The sequence below is a fragment of the Sorex fumeus genome, unplaced genomic scaffold (assembly GCF_029834395.1).
Source record: "Sorex fumeus unplaced genomic scaffold, SorFum_2.1 ptg000061l, whole genome shotgun sequence".
NCBI lineage: Eukaryota > Metazoa > Chordata > Mammalia > Eulipotyphla > Soricidae > Sorex > Sorex fumeus.
Genome location: NW_026606118.1, coordinates 31,345,852 through 31,365,930, shown reverse-complemented (window position 1 = coordinate 31,365,930; position 20,079 = coordinate 31,345,852). Strand labels below are relative to the sequence as shown.

The window sequence follows — 20,079 nt, the reverse complement described above, 5'->3', positions numbered from 1 at the left end:
GTAAAGCACTCCCCGCAAATTCCCAGTCTGAAAAGAGTTTTGTTTTTTTTAAATTTGGAAATCTTCAATGTCTGACTATGGCAACTTTTCCTTCTGACAGAATTCCAGAATGTATAGAAGATTTCTGATCCCCGTGACTTTTTTTTTTTCTGCACTGAGGTTGGTGGAGATAAATAATATAACTTTAACCAAAGTATACTACCACCAACTATTCTTAAAAGGGTCCAAATATACCTCTTCAAAAAATACTTTGAACTTTAAAAAACAAAGTAAATAAAAAAAAAAAAAAGAACTGAAACAGAACACAGAAGTAACACTGCCTGCTAACGTCAAACTTGCCACTTCTCTGTGTGACTCTGAAGTTCTTTCTTCCCACCATGTCTGGTTCTTCAGGAAAACGTCACTCCTATGGGGAAGTTGTTCATTTGCCTTCAGTATTGTGATTTCTTTATGAAACAGTCAAAAGGGTTGAAAGCAGGGAGAAGAGTAAATGTGAAGAAAAGAGAGACCCTCCTGGAAAAAATCCAAAAAATGGTAATGACTGGTGCCAAGTCTCTGGTGATTAAAAGAAGGGGATTAACAAAGTATACAATCAGGGTAAACATAGTTGGACCTGCTGATAAAATTCACCGACACTGGAAGAAAAGAAAGAGGGAAAATCTAAGTTTTAGGCTTTAAAAAAATTAACTGATAGCATTTTTATTCACTGAGATGAAGAAAATTGGAAAAGAAATGAAATCGGGTAGGGAGGAAAACTAAGAGATCAGTTTGGACATGATTAGTTCAAGATATATCCATGAAGTTTTTTTTTTGGTTGTTTTTTTTGGGGGGGTTGTTTGTTTGTTTTTGATGGAAATGTGAAGGCAACTGGGAATAGGGAATCCAGGGAGCTGAAACATTTGGGGAAGATAAAAGTAGTGTAATTAAACCATGGAAATGGGTGAATGTGTGTACTTCTAAGAGATGGGGAAGGCAGAGGAGGCAGAATAGAGAAAGTAAAAGAGATGGTAAACCAGAATGAGAGGGAAAAGGATGAGAAGAGATGGGAGGAGGGAGAAGATCTTGTCTGAGTCACTTCTATATTAGTTTGGATGGAGCAGAAAGATCCAGAGAGATTAATAAATAAACTGAAGATCAAAGGAGAACCTGATTAATCCCTGTGCCATACAAACCTCATGGGGGGGAGGGGTGTGGCTAAGGGTGGCAGGCTGAAATTTAAGATGAGGATATATGTTCTTATGACAAAAGACACACAGAATAACAGGGCTTTATCTTAGAGTAAAAGCTAATAGGAGGATAAGATACCTTTCAATATAGATTTTGAGCATTTAAGTCAAAAGACGAGCAACTCAATGACTTCAAAGATAACTTCCATAGTGCCTATCAGTTGTTTGGGATTTTGAATTTCAAATGGGTTTCCAGTTTTTATTTGACAACTCAAGACAGATGAGAAAACAAAATGTGGTATAAAATTCAAAAAGACTCTCATCAATAACAGATCAGATGTTGGACATAAGGATTTGGAGAGCTAGTCTTCCCTCAGTCCCTTGTGCATAGAAAGCTGAAAAGAACAGAGTAATTTGGTGTTCTTTAATTTAATGAGGTTTTATGCAAATGGCATGCTATTTTGGCAATGAAGTAAGGCATTTATAGTTGCTCCTAGGGACAAGTACCTATAGAACAGAAATTATGTTCACTGGTTCCTAAGCTTATGGAAACAATAAAATAGCCCAAAGTGAACCTGCTGAAGGTGCAAAGGTTGGCTGGTTTGTTGTTTTGAAAAATAACCTTTCAATAATGAAATCCAAAAGCAAAAAGGTTTTATAACAGTATGTGTACAGGTCCACATATGAGTCAAATCACATTTTGTACCTCAACAAGAAGTGTGTAAAGGTTGACTAGAAAAAGCAGGTCATAATTTTAAAGGTCTATGTTTATAATATCTAATGTTTTTAGTGCATAGTTTGAACCAGCACTGGAACTGAATGATTAAGCAAAATACATCTTTCCACTTATTTCTCACAAGCATTCTATAAGGTGTATTATGTACTTTTAGTTATTTTATGTAACATAAAATAGTTTGCCCAATGTTACAAGGCTGGTCAAGAGAAAAATTTCACTCAAAGTCTCATCTCACCCAAAGTCAGGATTCCTTAAATATTTTCTTTCTCTAAAGGGCTGGAGCGATAGCACAGCGGGTAGGGCGTTCGCCTTACAAGCGACCAACATGGCCGACCCGAGTTCGATTCCTCCGCCCCTCTCGGAGAGCCCGGCAAGCTACCGAGAGTATTCAATATGCCAGACACAGTAACAACAAAGTCTCCAATGGAGACGTTACTGGGCCCGCTCGAGCAAATCGACGATCAACGGGAGGGCCTTTACCTTTACCTTAAAGATCTGAGAGTTGCTTCTACTTCTGGATTGTAGTTTCTGTTTTAAAAGGTTAAAGAAATTTTCATTATTGTTGGGTCTAAATTGGAAAATAGTACTATCTTTTAGAGGCAGAAATAGAACTATTCAATAGTTCCACTTAGTTACTCTTCTCAGTGATAAGTTTATTCTGTCCATGCTTAAATTTGACTTGGTCCTCTGACTTTCTTTTAATGAGTTAAATCAGTGACCATGGCTACCCTCCACAGCTGGACATTTCAAAATATAGAGCTTTCACTTATCTCTTGAATTTCATTCTATGAGAAGCTAGTGGCCTTCACGGCTTTAAGCAAGGTAAGTTTAAGATAATGATGCTGAGAGGCAATCCAACCTAGACAGTGAGAGAAAGAGAATATAGAAGCATCACAAAGCACCAGAAACACCAGACAACAGAGTGGAGTTTTTGTGTACTTCTGACCTAGCCTATCCACCTGCTGAATGTCGCCAAGAAATATGCTATAATAAACACCCTCCCAGCTATGCAGCCCCGGCCAACATCAAACAACAGAACCATCTGAATGAGTCAACCCAAATTCCTAATCCATGGGCTCATGAGCAAAACAACAACAAAAACAATAGTCGTTTTGATTACTAAGTTTTGAATATTTTGTTATGCACAATAGGATAAACATAAATTTAGTACAATTGTATACAATTTAGAAAATTAGACTGCAGTTTGGTGGAACAAGCGGCAAACATTGCTATAGTTTGACTCTGAGTACAAATGGCTTATGTTGTGTATCTGAGAAAATAAACCGATAGTTTAAAAATTATTACTGGTTCTTTGGCCAGGGATGTGCTCAGTGGTGGAGAACAGATCTTGCATGTGGAAGACTGGTGCTCAATTTATAGTATCACACACACACACACACACACACACACACACACACACACACACAGATTGGTCTTCACTGGTCTTTGTAATTTATTTCTCTGGCATGGGACAAAAATTTTCAAGAAGAAAATATTGTGTAGAAACAAATCATTTATTTGTGCAGGGAGCACCACATTCAGTGTGCTTAGAGGCTATTCCTGGGTCTGTGGTCTGGAGTGATCTCTGGCAGTGTCTAAGTGTCATGCTTGGTGACAGGGAATCAAACTGGGACTGCCATGCGCAAAACAAGTGCCTTACTTTGTGTACAACCTCTCTGGCCCAGAAAGCAGTTCAAATCTTCAAATTTCATTTGTCTCTGTGTGCATTTACCATCATAGTATTGCATTGGTATAATTATGTTTTCTGTCTTATATTTAAAAATATCAGTGGCAGTTTGCCACGAGCTACACATAACAAGAGAGCCCACAAAAAAAAACCCCCACCGGATCAAAACCAAATTCAGCAACTGAATTTCTAAGGATCTGTTTAATTTGCTCGCTGAAATTTACCTTTATATTTAGCTTTGAGTTTCCTGGCAACTGAGGCAAACTTGAGTGTTATATTATCATGTTGTGTGATTTCCTTCGGGGGGCGGGGGAAGAATCTCTAACCAGCTGTTCAACTATAAGAGCAATTTACTATGTGGGTCTTTATAAGTGATAGAATAGACATGCAGGTCAGAAGCTAGTACAAAGGGTTAGGTGCTCGCCTTGCATGTGGCTGCAGCAGTGACCCTAGTTTGAATACCCAGCATTGCACACAGTCTTCCGAGCACCAGTGGGCATTGCTCCTGAGCACAGCCAGGAGTGGCCTCTGTAAACCACCAACTGTACCCCTCCCCCAGAAAAAAGAACACAAATGTGTTTTATATGTGGGAGCTTTACATATACTCTTGTTAAAATAAAGCACAATGTTATTTCGAAGATTTAATTTCTATGTCGCTTTTCAAATGAACTCTTCTACCTTCTCCTTCAAAAACAACACAAAAACAAAAATTTCACAAATTTCTATCTTTCTATTTGTTACCAGAAGTATGTCGATAACTCCCAAAGTACCAGGCTGTGACAGAATAATTGTAAAGCAAAGAGAAATTTCCTGTCCTTGTAAAGGTCATAATCCAGGAGGATATTAATTAATGCTAAGGAAATTAGTAAAATAGCTTTGCCAATAGAGGATAACAGATTGAAAGATTAAAAAAAAAAGTGCAGGTGCTATAGCGAGCATATAACAGGGAGATTAGTCAGAGATTCTGAGCCTGGGGTATGATGATAAGAGTGAAGGAACCAAGTAATTTGTTATGTCCTCATTTAACACACATCATGTTGGCTGCTGCTGCTGAGAATACAGAGAAATGTTAACATGGATTCTATATCTATGGTTTTAAGATTTATGGCTTGAGGAAGGAAAAAAACTATCAGAAATTTTCATTGCTCTGATTTCTGGAAAAAATAAAAAGAACAACACAAGCACTGTGAAATTATCGGATGAAAAATAATTGCATTCTTAAATTCCTTATAATTGAGATCAGGTCTGAGGGATGGCTCACAGATACCTGCCTTAAAGCATTAATTTTGAAATAGGAATTATTAGCAATGGCTTTGCCATCTGTTAGCAGCAAGGTGGGGATGGTGTAAAAGTTGACAAATAGACAAATAAATTAGATATGACTACTTTATCAAAACTGATAACTAAGACTCTGTTTATAATACTTGCCAGGCGTTTGTTCTTACTATGTAATATTCAGTCTCTGAGGTCAATAGTTTGAAAGAGAGAACCAATGGCATTTATTTTCTTCAAAGAAATTCATTTAGAGTTCATTATAATTTAGTGTAGTTCTTCAATGCTACAATAAACACCCTACCAGCCATGTAGCTCCTAAAACTTAATTATACAAAATTTAGTAGGAATTTTCCAAATTACTACTCACTTTCCATATCTACCACATTGCCACATTTATTTTAAACATGTTATTAGCCTCCAAACCAATTTCACAGTATTATACAGAGTAATAGTTTTTTTGCATTTTGTTTGTTTTGCAGTATTTACCAAAATTTTGACACAAGAAAAATATTCCACGTTAGAGTCCATTCTAAGGGCTCTGAGTATGCTCCTTTCAGATCTAAATGACGCTTTAATGACTAAGGGTAAAATCTCTATTACAGTTGAATTGTGTGCCTTCAAGAATCATAAAGTTCTGTGAAGTCCGAAGAACTCTACATGTGAGTCTACCTGGAAGGAGTTTTTCTTTGTTTGTTTGTGTTTGATTTTGTTGGGGTTTTTTGGTGGGGGCAGGTGGAGAGGCAGGCATACTGAGATATGCTCAGGGTTTACTCCTGGCTAAGAGATGACTCCTGGCAGTGCTTAGGAGATAGTATGCAGTGAAGGGATTGAAATAGGATTAGCCATGTGCAAGAAAGTGCTTTATCTCCTGTATTTTGTCCCTGTCCCTAGAGCAAGAAATATTTAAGTTAAGAACAAGTGGTCCTGGATCCAAAGAGTGGTGTCCTCATAAAAGAGGGCAGTTTGGATGGATACAGACAAATAAATTACATACAGGGAGAAGATGGCCATCAATAAGCAAGGAAGAGTGGTGTGGAGCACATTCTCTCATGTCCTCAAAAGGAACCAGTTGGGCCAACATTTTATTCTTGGACTTTTGGCCTGACTGTATTGAGACAGTGCATTTCTTTCTTTTTATCTTTTGAGTAAGTAAGTATGCTGGAGCGGTAGCACAGCAGTAGGGCGTTTGCCTTGCATGCGGCTGGCCTGGCTGACCAGGGTTCATTTCCTCTGCCCCCTCTTGGAGAGCTCAGCAAGCTACCGAGAGTATCTTGCGCACATGGCAAAGCCTGGCAAGCTACCCGTGGCATATGCAATACACCAAACACAGTAACAACAAGTCTCAAAATGGAGACATTACTGGGCCCGCTCAAGCAAATCGATGAACAATGGGAGGACAGTGTTTGTTTGACACTGTTTTTGAGACAGTACATTTCTATGTTTTAAGCTACGACTTTGCAACAGTCAGAAACTAGAAATCCTCTAACAAATGAGTACAATCTTTATTTCCCTATGAAAATAGAAGATAGTTTTTGGAACCTTTCCTGACTTCTCACCCCAAAGATGGATTGACAATGATGTTGATTACTTCCTTGCATGAATAGATATTTTTCCTGTCTCTCAACTCTACAAGTTTTACATTTACATTGAACAGATTATTCAGGAAACTATAAATAAATATAGTTATTAATCTTTTCTGATTACTTACAGTGAAAATGACATAAAAGATAGGGGGATTCATAAATCAAGCACTCCAACTTGTCACAAGGATTTAGAAAGAATATTTACATCCAGTTTTCAGGGGACCACTTCCCAAATAACTCTACTATTTGTTGCGGTGGATCAGGGAACCAGCAACTGTGTGAGGAGTGACCAGCACAACTGTCCAAGCAGAGACTGAGCAACACGCACAGTAGGTCCTGTTAGAATTCTGTCCTCCCAGAATCCTCCTCCACCACTCTGCATTTCCCAGCAGAAAATTCATACTGACTGAGAGATGCCACCAAATGTGGATACAATAAAGCTGAGTGGGCCTGTGACACAGAGAAAGTTGATTCTCCTTAAAAAACTAGACTTCAGGGACCAGAGAGACAGCATAGCAGCCAGACTGCTTGCCTTGTTATGACTCACTCTTTCTTTCTCTCTCTCTTTCTTTCTCTCTATTTCTTCTTCCTTCCTTCCTTCCTTCCTTCCTTCCTTCCTTTCTTTCTTTCTTTCTTTCTTTCTTTCTTTCTTTCTTTCTTTCTTTCTTTCTACAAAGATGTTCATGATTAAGTTTCAGTCATATAATGTTGCAACACCCATTTTTCCACCAGTGTAATTTCCCAGCACCAATGCCCCCAGTTTCTCTCCCATGTCTCCAACTCCCCCCACCCCAGCCTATTTACATATTTACATGGCAAACACCTCTCTTCTCTCTCTCTCTCTCTTTCTCTCTCTCTCTCTCTCTCTCTCTCTCTCTCTCTCTCTCTCTCTCTCTCTCTCATTTTAGGCATTAAGCTGAAAGGTTATCACGAATATCCCTTTACCTACTTGCAACATTCAGTTCCTGTCCAGAGCGTTCATTTCCAGCTAATGTTGTCAGAATGTGCCCTCATCTATCTTCTGACTCAGGTTTGACCCACACTAACACAGAGGGTCCTCGGAGCCCGCCCACCAATAGTGATCCCTGAGTGCAGAGCTAGGCGCAAGCCTGAGCACATCTGAGTGTGGTCTCCAAACACAAGAGAATAACCAAAACCCTAACTGCAGGCCCTGAGGCAGAGCAGTCTTCTCTCCCTGCTCCCTGTCCCTGCCGCTCCCCTCAAACCACCTTGCCCAAGAAAGTCTCTTGCTTTGTTAGTAAGTGAGCTTCAGAAGATCCAGCTGAGCCTAGGGAGGGGCCCCCTTTAAATACAGATCCATAAAAACACCAACCCAATCATCAAAATAGAACCTAATTTAGATTTCAGTGCTCTATTTCCTACCAAGCTTATCCAAACAAAAACATCATTTCATTTCCTGGTTAAGAGCTTATTAGTACAGTAAGGAAAAAGTGCTAATTCTTTCCATTCTTCCTCAAATTTAATTTTATTCTATTTCTCTCTCTCTCTCTCTCTCTCTCTCTCTCTCTCTCTTTTTGCGAGAACAGATAGTTTGCCTTAGAAGCAGTAGAAATTCAAAGACTGGAATTCTTTCTTCCTCTCTTTATCAATACCCTTCCTTTTACCAAGTCATGGTAGCACAATCACATATGCTACCTCCTCCCCCAAATGCTGATTAAAGTCTTTTTATTGATTCATTAAACAGATATTATTGAGTTTCTGCTATGTACAAGGATCTCACAGCTGTGAACCAGACAGACAGGCTCCCTATTCTCAGGAAGTTTTTAATTATAACATTCAGAGATGCTATCTGGAGCTGCAGGAAGGGGTCATTTTATTTTGTGTTTTAATGGTGTAAAATAATTTTATTTAGAGAGAGAGACAGACAGACAGACAGGCAGGCAGGCAGGCAGGCAGACAGACACAGAGAGATTTAGAGAGGTATTCAAGAGAGAACATAGGCTTCTGGTGGGTAGGGGAGAGTGCTGAGATATGCGTCTCATGTTAAAATGCAGGTGACTGCAAGTTGAAGAATGTGCGGAGAGGTTCATTAAACATTTTTTTCCCCATTTTTAACGCTGTCTTTTTCTAAAGCACTCTTCACTGCTTTGCCTCTTAACCATGCATGATCTTTTGTTTATTTTGGGGGGCTACACCCAACTGTGTTCAGGGCTTCCTTCTGACTCTGTGCTCAGCAATCATCCCTGGTGGTGCCTTACCCTCTGGACTATGTCTCCAGCCCTACCATGAACTTTTAACCACTACGGGAACTATATCCTCACAGTCTGTCTTCTCATATTTTATTTCCAACAATACTAATCCAGAAAAGTTCATGTTTCAGTCAATATAGTAAATTATTAGAGCGTTCTTTTTATGGGAAGATGATATTTTTAATTAGCAACTATCAAAGTTAAGTACTATTACTTATTTTTAATTCTCAAGCTATAAGCTTTAGGGTTTTTCTTTTCTTCTGAGGAATATTTTGATGTTGGTCCTATAAGAACTTCATTCTGAAAATGTTTTAGCACCTTGAAATCAAAAGACCCAAATTTTAGCAGCCAAACTTAGAAAGGTGCCTGTCAAGAGGGCAGGTGGTGGTGGTGAGGTGGGGGATTGGGGTAGGGTGGGGGATATGGGAGGGAACTTGGAAACATTGGTAGAGGGAAGCTGACACTGGTGGTGGGATTGGTGTTGGTGCTGCAACATTGTATGTCTAAAACTTATCTGTGAATTACTTTGTAAATCACAGTGCACATTTTTTTTTTAAAAATAATATGTGGAAAGAAAAAAAATGTTTTAACATTTTGGAGACCTTGACCTGGTTATTTCTAGAAATCAAAATCTTAGATTCAGCAGAGTCTTCCATACTGGTTGATCTCAAACTCAGAATACAAAATATTCTTAATGACAGCAGGTTAAAAAACAAAACAAAGCTTGAGTTCTGCATTTTCTATGGAGCCTGAGTGTTTCACTATAGGCTTCTCTTCCTTTCCCTTGATGTGAAATTACCCTAAAAAGAAATGGGATGGGAGGCAAGAAGCACAGAAAGAGGAGAAAAAGGAGGACTGAGGTGAGGGAGAAAGAAATAGGAGGGAAGGGCCACATGATCAACCATTGCTATCAAATGGTATTTTGGGTGAGTACCCTGACCCAGGAAGAAAAAAGTGATCAAGGTGACCCCAATGAGACTAAAATAGTTAAGTGGATTTTTCCCAGAAAAAAAAATTGCCACATTGGAGGCCAGCCACACATGCTAGGGGAAAAGGGAGCTCAGATAGAGAAGGGAGCACCAAATAAAGGGTGTTGGGAGGATCTTCCCAGAATGGGAGAAGCATGCTGAAAGTGGACTATAGACCAAACATGGTTGCCACTCAATGCCTCTTTTGCAAACCACAACACCCAAAAGGAGACAGAGAACAAAAGGGAATGCCCTGCCACAGAGGCAGGGTGGGATGGGTGGGGTGGGAAAGGGGTGGGAGGGATACTGGGATCCACGGTGGTGGAGAATGGGCACTGGTGGAGGGATGGGTGTTTGATCATTGTATAATCATTGTATAATTGAAACCCAAGCACAAAATTTGTAAGTCTACAACTGTACGGGAGGACAGTGACAGTGACAGTGACAACTGTAGCTCATGGTGCTTCACTAATGAAAATTTAATAATAAAAAAAAAACCCTCAAAAAAAATTGCCACAGCACGCTCTGGAAAGCAACCAGAGTAATATTTTGGCATCTGGTACAACAATGGAGGGGAAGAGTCTCCTACTGCCCTGGATACAGACCTGATCTTTATTTCCCTTCGTTGTAAGACCTTACGAAATCATTTCAGAATGCAGCGAAGAAATAGGTGTGCTTGTAAACAAACTCTTAACAGTAATCCTTTCTCCAAGGCTGTGCAGCTGCAGAAGGCCGCCAGAGCAGCGCCTCACTTGCCTCACTATCTGTTTTTCCTTTCTTCCCACATCCTCCTCTTTATCCCACTCATCATCTTTTAAAACCTGCCACCCTCACTGTGAGACTGAAGGAAGCTGGTGTTTGCTGGTGGCTCTACCCTTGGACTCAAGACTGGGCAGGTCAACACAACTGCACTTCTAACTTCTGGGCCAGGAGGTAGCCCTGAAGCTCAGGGTCACACCACAGTTGACTTCTGTATCAGCAAGGACGGTAATCCCTTAGAGAGCTACCGTATACTCCTTCAGCTAAAGTCCCTGTGGAGTTTGTTTGCCCTGTGAGTTTAACCTTAAACGCTCTGGAAGGGAACAAAATTCTTATTTCCATTCGAGTAAGGAGCCAATACTTCTACACTCAGACAAGCTGACACATTAGGAATTACTGTCCTAGATACTGTCCTACCCATAAGTCTGGAGTCTTCTTAGCTGCCAGTGATCAGAATGTTGACACTGACTCTTTAACTTTTGGGACTTAACATTTCAGAAGTATACATTTAAACAAATCAGCCTTTAAAAATTTACCTTCACAGTAGTTCCTCTAATGAACTCTCTTTAACTTGACCTAAATTACTAATGAAGCTTTTCTATGAATTCCAATTCCTGCGTAATTCTTTTCTTATGTATTTATAATCTCAAATATTCAATTGGGGACTTGTGTTTCCATGGCTTCCCACTCCCCGCGTTAACTTGGCTTGCTCTTATTACGCATTCACAGAACGTAAACTATGGGTGAGCTCAGAATATTTCTTACTTCAGTGTTATATATGGCACTAACACTTCTGTACCAATTTTTCAAAAAATGGAACTTTCAAGGAACTCTGCGACACTTTCCATTCAAAATATTTCCCAAACACTGCAGCAGAGTGAGAGCCTAATTATCATAGGGACTTTCTTGAGAACTGCTGGGGCAACCACTTCTGTAGTAGCTGAGAACAGCTCATCACCTATATTCTGTGGGACTGAAGAATAATTCCTCAGTACAGCCAAACTTAACCAGCAAAGTTTGACCTTGCTCCAGTAGAAATGCTATAAGATTTATGGGTTAAAGTGAAAAAGCACCTTGAGTTCAAACCTTTGTTCACACTCAGTAACTCTTGAGACTACATTGAAAAATAAAGGGAAATAATTTTTGGATGTTTTTAGGATTTTTAGGTGGGAGAAAATGTAAAGCATAACTGTGTAGCATGATAGAGAGAGACAGACAGAGGGTGGTTACATTTTCACATCTATCTTGTTTAGCCTGACAGGAAAAACATTATAAAAAAGATGTATTGAAAACAACCACTCAAAAGGACATATGCACACCATTATTCATTGACGCACTTAGTACAATAGCTAAGATACGGAATCAACCTAGGTATCCAATGACATATTAGTGGATTACCAGCTTAATCAATGGCTTAATAAATAGCAGTACTCCTACATTTAAAAACAAAGAGTGGATTATGAAGATACGGTATATATATGTGTGTGTGTGTGTGTGTATATATATATATATAATGGAATACTATGCAGCTGCAAGGAAAGATAAAATAATGCAATTTGTTGCAACCTGGTTGCAACTGGAAGATATCATGTTGAGTGAAGTAAGATAGAAGACCGATAAACACAGGAAGATCTCACTTAACTATGGTATATAGAATGACTGGACAAGGAAATGTAGAAGTAAAGGGTAGATGTCTAGATCAGCCTTAACCCCAGAGAATGGGGAAGAGAAGAACAGAGAAGGAAAGAAATGAGAGTGGGAAGAAAGATGAAAAAAGTAGTGTTGGAAATAGGGGTCAGAGACCTTGAGTATATTGGTAATGTGGAGGAATGGTATAGCTATGTGTCAAAACCACAGACTCCACAAAATTAAAAACATGAGATCCAAACTAGAGCCACCAAACTTTAAAATGTGCCTGTCAAGGTGAGAGGCTAGAGAGGCTGAAGGGAACTTTGAAACACTGACAGAGGAAGTTGACACTGGTGCCAGGACATTGTAAGTCTAAAACTCATCTATCAGTAACTTTGTAAATCACAGTTCTTTAATTAAATGGATTTTTTTATTTTAAAGAAAAGAAATATTGTGTTGTGGGCACTGGATTTAGCTGAGTTCAAGTTTCTTTTAGTCCATGTCAGAAGGGGTAGTGATGATCTGCCTTTCAACTAGACTTGTTATTCTTCAGTGTGCCTTTGTATATATAATCCATATCCAAATATGTAGGGAATAAAATATATGCAATATCTAAAAGGAAGTGGGAGGAGGACAAGGTGACTTAGGGAAAAAGTGATAGAAAGACCATTCATCTGATTCATACTTTGATTCAACAAATAATAGTTTGGCAAGCAGAGGCTGTATTGAACAAGGCAATGACTTCTTCTGTCCTTGAAGATCTCCTTGGGAGCCACAGGCAACTAAAACCATCTTAATAATGTGAGAGTGTTGCAGCGGAAGCACAAACAAAAGGGCCCCAAAAAGCTTAGATAGAAGCTACTTCTGAAGAAGGAGTAGGTTGGAAGCTACTTTTGAAGCACAGAGGAAGCCTGCAGTCTCCGTGGTTCTGGGAAGTATGATTAAGTGTGCTGTAGGATAACACTGTTTTGTCCTTCCTGCATAGACTCAGGTAGTTTAGATTTATTGGGTTGCTCCCATCACAGTGCTCCCATTCCTCTACGTTTATTTTGTAACTTTCTTTGTGCTCTACTGACTTATAAATATTGTTTTTTTCTTCTTCCTAAGTCCTTTGCATTGGTTATTCAGAGCAATGTCCTTTTCATATGGACACAAGAAGACATGCTTTTGTAATGTGACTCTCAGTAATATTTCCCTCCTGGGCATCTGTTCTCTCACCTAAGCCTCAGCTGCCTTTACTTCCTAGCACCCCCAAAAGCAGGGTCCAGAAGAGGGACTGGATGGAACCAGGGCAAGCAGTAAGCTATGTGCTACCCTGGCATCGAGATGGGCCTGGCCAAAGCACCATGATGCTTAACTATAAGTTAAGAGCTTGGTCATGGGTAAATGCTGTCATGATCCAAAAAGTAATAACTAGATTTGGACCCTGCTAGGATTAGGAATGATTAATCTGGCCTGAGCGCTGTAGTCTGAGTCTGTGGCAAGATGTTCCCAGGAGAACTGCCCTACAAGCCTCAATGGTATCTCTTACTGTGTCCATACAAACATAACTAGTATTAAAATGTTGACAGTTCTTGGACCGAGAAAAGGAGAAAAACACCTTAGGAGGTATTTTGCCTGGGGCAGTCAGAAAGTGCTTTAGACTAGGTGGGCCCTAGGGCTTTAGACTAGATTAGGTGGGCCCTCAGAAAGGGCTTTCTTATGTTGATTTTGCTACCTGACTTGGGGAAGGGTCAGCCCAGACTGCAGGGGAGTTGGAGGCAAGAGAGCTGGAGAGAGGAGAGAGCTAGTGAGAGGGACAGAGAGAGAAGAAGGTAGAAGAATACAGACCCAAGCACGTGGAGAGAGAGAGAGAGAGAGAGAGAGAGAGAGAGAGAGAGAGAGAGAGAGAGAGAGAGAGAGAGAGAGAGCGCACAGGCTGTGAGATGGAGTGCGTGGAGAGATGAGCGGGAGAGACAGGAGGAGATGGGAATGAGGAGCAGTGTGAGAGGGAATGAGGAGCAGTGTGAGACCAGAATGGGAGGCTCAGAGAGACTGGGGCAGGCACGTGGGGAGAATGGGATAAATGGCAACTGATCAATCAACCTGCCTGTTCCTCGCCTCTTCCGCCATCTGCCCCATGGCCCTTCTGCCCCATGGCCCGGGCTGCCCCGGCTGGGTGAGCGGCCCGAGGCACCCCGAACACAAACATCTAGGTGAAGAGCCTTTGGGGCCTCCCCCAGCTGCCCCTTAAAGATTTTTTACAGTGTGACACCGGAAAACATATTTCAAACTTCTGACTTGTTGGAAAGCGTTCCAACTACATTCAGGAATCACTAGAGAAATAACTCTCCAACGTTTCTCCCTGTTTCTGCCGCTACATCATAATTCTCTCTAGAACCCTTTAGCCAAGCCTGTGGCACTGATCACTCCAGAGCAGTTAACGCCAGTGAGGGAACTGTAAGGACATTCGTGTTCAAGATCCCAGCCTGAGTGCCAGGGAGACACTGCAAGTGGTGGAGCATATGGCTAGCATGTGTGAGGTCCTACATTCCAACCAAGCATCACAGGGGCACTTTCAGGAGTGGGCACTGTCAGTTAATAAGTCAGTGATTATCCAAAGCTGTCTCTTGGAGGCTGAGTTTGTATTCTGACTCTGCCTCTTCCTAGCACTGTGACCTTGGGGGACGTTTCTTAACCTCTCTGAACCTCGGTTTCCTTGACTGTAAAATAGGAACATGGGGTGAGGTAAGAATTACATTAGTAAGGGGCTTTGCATGATGTTTGATCCTGATTACAAGTTTTATTATTTTTGATTCATTTATTTACTTTACTATTTTTCAACTACAAGTTTTATACTGAGAAGATGCAGAAGGCTTTAAGTAAGAAAAGGATCTTGGTTATCATCTAAATCAGAAGCATACATGATAGGAGAGTGAAGAAAATTAAAAAGTAAAGTGCTTATGGAACAGTTGTGAATAACTACTTCTAAGTAGTTTAGTTTCATTCTCAGCTTCTGCTAGAATAAATATCACACCTGGGCTGAAAATCTTTTTGTCTTTCTCTGTCAGTTTTAGAGAAAGGAGGAGCGAAAGGGCAGCGGTCCCTTTCGCTTCTCTGATCACCCAGGTTTATTTAACATCTAAAACCAAGCACGTCCATCCAAATGCTCCCTGTCATTAATGAGCTATGGAAATAAGAGCTTGAAACAAGCACTCAGTTTCCTCATCTGTGAAATGGGAATAACAGAGTTCTACCTTAGATTTTCTTTTGAGCAAAGTAAAGTATGAATATAGTATAACCTTTTAGAAGCATGCCCAGCCGTATTAACACTACATTTGATCTGAAATGTATATTCTTCTACTCTATTTGTTAAAAAGGGAAAAACGTGTGAACAAAAAGAAGAAAAAGCACAGGAGATCTGGAAATACCATACACAGGAGGGATAGTTTAAGCCCATTCTCATTCATAGGTGATTCACCTCTGCATTCTCAGTTGGTCTCCTCATCTTTAATCAAAGAGGTCAATGAGATAACATCTACGGTTCATTCCAAATTTGAAATTCTATTCAGGTAGATATCTTTGACTGTCTGCAAAGGCTAATGTTATTAGGGCTATATTGTCTATTTTATATGTCAAGAATATTTTTAAAAAGAATTATTCAGTTGAAGATAATGCTATTTGTTTTCTGAGTCAAGATGCAAACATTAGAACCGAGAACAAATGTTTAAATCTGTGGCAATCTGGAGCACAATAGAGAGCTTGATTTTTCGGGTTTCTTTTTAGGAGTAAGAGTTTTGTGCCATTCCTGCTAATGCTCAAAGTCACTGCAGATGGTGCTCAGGGAACACAAAGGTGCTGGGGATTGGTATAGGGTTGGTAGCATCCAAGGCAAAAGCATGAACGCTTGAACTATTTCTCTGACCAATAATTGAAAATGTTTAAAGGTCTTGGATTATGGGAATAAAACTAGCAAGGACATCTCCCCATTCACCTTCAATGACCTTTAGCACCTCTCGAAATAAAACATCATCATAGAGTTCTAAAGCTAATTTATCATTAGCGTAGAGAGCATGACCATAGGACACCAGTTAAGTTTGGCTCAGCAAATCTCAACTAAATGAAATGGAGCACATTGAACTGAGATTCTAAAATATGAGGACGGAAAGCAGAAATCTAAAGTGCTGATGACCACTCTGCTATGGTCCCAGAAGCTGGGTTCCCTGAGTTGCCTCCTTCACTGTCCCTGTCACTCCAGAGTGGGTATCTGCTGAGGCTTGGCTGCCTTTATAGATTTTATAAGCCAGGCCGACATTTAAAGATTCTTTCTTGTAAGGAAAAGATTTTGTGGTAACAAATGGGGTGGGGGAAGGCTCTTGCTTTGGGTCAAATATAGCTTAAATTTTCTGTTTCTTAGCTGTGTGACCTTGAGAGCTGGGCATTTAACAATCTCTCAAAGTTACATTGCACGTTTCATAGCTTTCTTACATTCAGTTGTTTTGAGGACTAAATGAGATAACAGATGCGAAAGAGTTGCCTATAATATTTAGAGCTCAGTAAACACTCAATAAAGGCATCCTTACTTGCCTTCCTAAGTGAATGACAGAACAGAATATCTATTTTCTTTTTTCTCACACTCTCTTTGAAATGTATGTCTCAGAGGCTAGGGAAGCACTAGTTCGGCATTTTATAATCATTGTTTGGGTGTCCAAACCTGGGTCTTTTAAATGAGCCCTAAAAAGTTATGCTTTTGTTCACTCCTCCCCAGATTTATTCATGTTTTTATGTGGGCACAAGACAAAGTTGCCTTTATAAGACTGTCTAGCTAGGTTAAAAATAAAATATGCAGAAATGTGTGGAACTTCAACCATAGAATATAGGAAAAAGGGATTATTCTTAGCAGAAAACAAAAGCACTGTAGTGTATGACTATGTATGTAAACTCATAGGAAAGATCTGGAAAGTCTAGACATAGATATGGTTAACAGTGACCTCTGAGGAAAGGAAGAAGGTTGGAGAGGGGTTGGAATTTGCCTCAGTACTGTGGTTTTACATATGTAGTTACGTATCTGCAGTGTAGTTAAAAACCATCACACACACACACACACACACACACACACACACACACACACTTGCTCCAAATAGTGCCATGGTTCAAACTTAAATAAAAACTTTTGAACAGAGACCTTGACGACTCTACCAGTAGACAAGAATCAAAGAATTTCTCCCTGGGGCTGTCCATGACTTGATCTAAAGCTGGATTCTGTTTATAACTTGCTGTCCTTGAGAAGGAGACCAAGACAGGGTGTTTGGGATCCCATCTCTAGCAGTTGATACACCCAGATTACAAAACCAACAACTGAGTTGCTTGCCAGGTACATTGGCAAACTTGCTCTCTGCAGGTACCCTGATAAGACATCAGTACTCTGGCTAATTCTTTGTAATAGTCAAGGTCTACAAGGTGACAATCGAAGGCAAGGCACTTGGTCAATTATGCTTTTAAGCAAAAATTAACCAGATGCTAAGGTAGTACATTAGTAAATTTCCATAGCAAGGGAAATGTGATGACTTTTTAAAAATCTATTTAAAATATTGAATGACTAAAGATACCCGAGTGATCCTTACAAATCATGCTTGTCCCACACACTCCTCCCCAGAACCAACAAATACATTGATTTAAAAGGCACAAAGCATTGAATTATAGGCTGTGACATTTGTTATTAGAAAAATATTTATTTACCATTGAAAATTAGTTTTCAAAGGAGGACCCCTCCTGGAGAAGAAATCTTCTGGCTAGGGAGAAAACATCTTGCAGCTCTGAGAAGTTGCACAGACTTGCTTTGATTTGGCATCAAGTCTCCCCTAGTGACAAGCCTGGCCTGGGGCACCTCAGGAGACCTACTAGGGTGGGTTCCTTTTGCTCCAATTTGAATGCGTAGATTTTGGCCACCAGATTGAGGGAAGATCTGGCTTTGCTGCTGTGAACTCAGAATCAGTGAAAGCCTTGTGGGAGTCTGTGACTGGCCCTCTGGCTGGCCCAGGCTTCTGAGCTTGGCTATTTGGTGCAGAGAAGGAGTTTGGTAATTCATTGCATGCTGCTGGTGGGTTTAGCGAAGTGCTGCATTTCAGACATTTCAGGAGCAACACAGAATGGAACCGAAGGAAGGGAAGGAAGAACGAATGGAGAGCCATTTTGATGGAATTGCCCTGGGGCAGTAAAGAGGATCCCTGACCCCTTCAGTTGCTTCAACTCTCCAGAACAGGGTCAGTCATTGGTAGCTTAATGATCAGTTGTTTCTTACCTCCACTAGTATATAAATTCGCAAATTTAAGCAGACCACCAGTGTGAGTATGACCATGAACTGGGATGGCAATGAACCACACACCCACAAAGCAATCCTCCCCTCCCTAATCCCCTCCCACCTCCTCTCACCCCCAACCATACACCCACAAAACAAAACAGTACCCCCCCCCCCTTTGTAGTTACAACAAACATACATTAAGACTACGGAAGAACAAGACATTTAAGAAATAAATGGACAGAGTCACTAACACCCCCCCCCCACACACACATGCACACAAAATCGTTCCAGTTTAGATTGCTCATTGCACTCCCAAAGAGGGTCCTTCCAAACAAAACTGAGGCAACTTGCAGAGGATTTAAAATGCTGGATCCTATCTTTTCTGTAAAAGGTCATTCTAGTCCTTTGCTAATTTTAGCGGAGAGAGAGAATCAGCAAGTTATAGGCAGAATGAATCTGGGAAGTCAGAAACAGCTGCTTCTGAGGCGAGAAGGTGGTAACACAGGACTCTAAAGGGACTGGATGATAGAGGAGGAAAAAGTTGCACCCTTCAAAGATAAGAGCCAGAGCTACTCACTCAATCCCTAACTACAGTTCTCCTAGGAATCCCCAGTAATCTTGCAGCTTTGAGGGAGGAATTCCCATTCCCACCTCAAGTCTCCTCAAGGCATCCCAGTCCAACGCCCTCTGGCCAAAGCAACTCTTCCCAAGGTGCCCCCACCCACAAATTAGCATCCAGGCAGGTGTAGACAGCCCCCTCTGGACCACTGTGGCCAGCAGCTGGTCCTTCTCCAGGGTGGGGCAAGAAAACCTGAAGCCTACCTCCGGAAAGCCTCCCCAAGAAGAGCAGAAAACAAAAGAAACCAACAAAACCTGTTCTTACCCGCTTCTTAAAAAATTGGAACGCTGAGCACTTCTTGACTGGAAATCCATTCATGTCTTTGTTTACCATTTTCCACGGGGGGGAGTTCACAGTTTTAGATCCAGGGTGCCACCCGCCTGGTTAGGGCATCTGGTTCGCCTGCTGGAGACAGTTAATGAAGACTGAGCGGGCTGGAGACTCCGGCGGGGCTCAGGGCTCCTTCACGCACACATTCTGCAGCACCGTCTACTGCAGCAACCTCTCTTTCCTCTCGGTTGCCACCGGCAGTGCCTTTTCTCTTTCCATTGCTCCGACACACTTGCAATCACCCGGCTAGCGGACCCCGTGGGGGGTGGGGGGTGCAGCGGAGTCGGGGGAGCGTTACCCCCCCGGCACGACCGACCTGGAGAAGGGCACCCTTGGAGGTGCGTCCCCCCACCGGCTACCTGGCGGCTGGGCGAGTCGCTCCGCTCCAGGTGATGCGCTTCTGGCGGCTGCTGGGGGAGGAAAGCTGTTTTTGATGGTGCAAGTTCCAGAGGGAGCTGTAGTTAAGCAGCAGAGAGGAGTAAGAAAGAGCAGAAGCCGGAGGGAGGGAGGGAGAGAGGGAGGGAGGGAGAGAGAGAGAGAGAGAGAGCCGCGCCAGAGAGGCAGAGAGAGAAAGCGAGGCTGGAAGACGCAGCGAGTCATGAATATCTGAGCAGCTGATGGAGTGAAGGCAGAAGGAAACACTGAAAAAGCAGTTGATTCCCCTGGGGTTTGGGGAAGCTACTTTCATAGCCCCTTCCCCCCATTCCCCCCCTCCACTCTCTTTTTGGTGTAGGACCATTGAAACCAGAGTTTCATGTGAAATGTAGATCGTTTTTATTTGATGCATCCTTGGAATTCTTCGGATACGTGTACCTTCTCTTCGGAAATGCCACTCCA

At 41.3% G+C, this 20,079-nt stretch overlaps 1 protein-coding gene across 1 annotated transcript in view; it reads right to left on the bottom strand.

The window, feature by feature from the left end:
- Positions 1–19,457, bottom strand: part of SGK1 (serum/glucocorticoid regulated kinase 1) — a 132,442-nt gene extending 112,985 nt beyond the window's left edge. The window contains exon 1 of the mRNA XM_056126053.1: positions 19,177–19,457. Coding sequence (XP_055982028.1) covers positions 19,177–19,245 — 69 coding nt within the window. The 5' untranslated portion in view covers positions 19,246–19,457. The remainder of the gene's footprint in view (positions 1–19,176) is intronic.
- Positions 19,458–20,079: the final 622 nt, after the last annotated feature.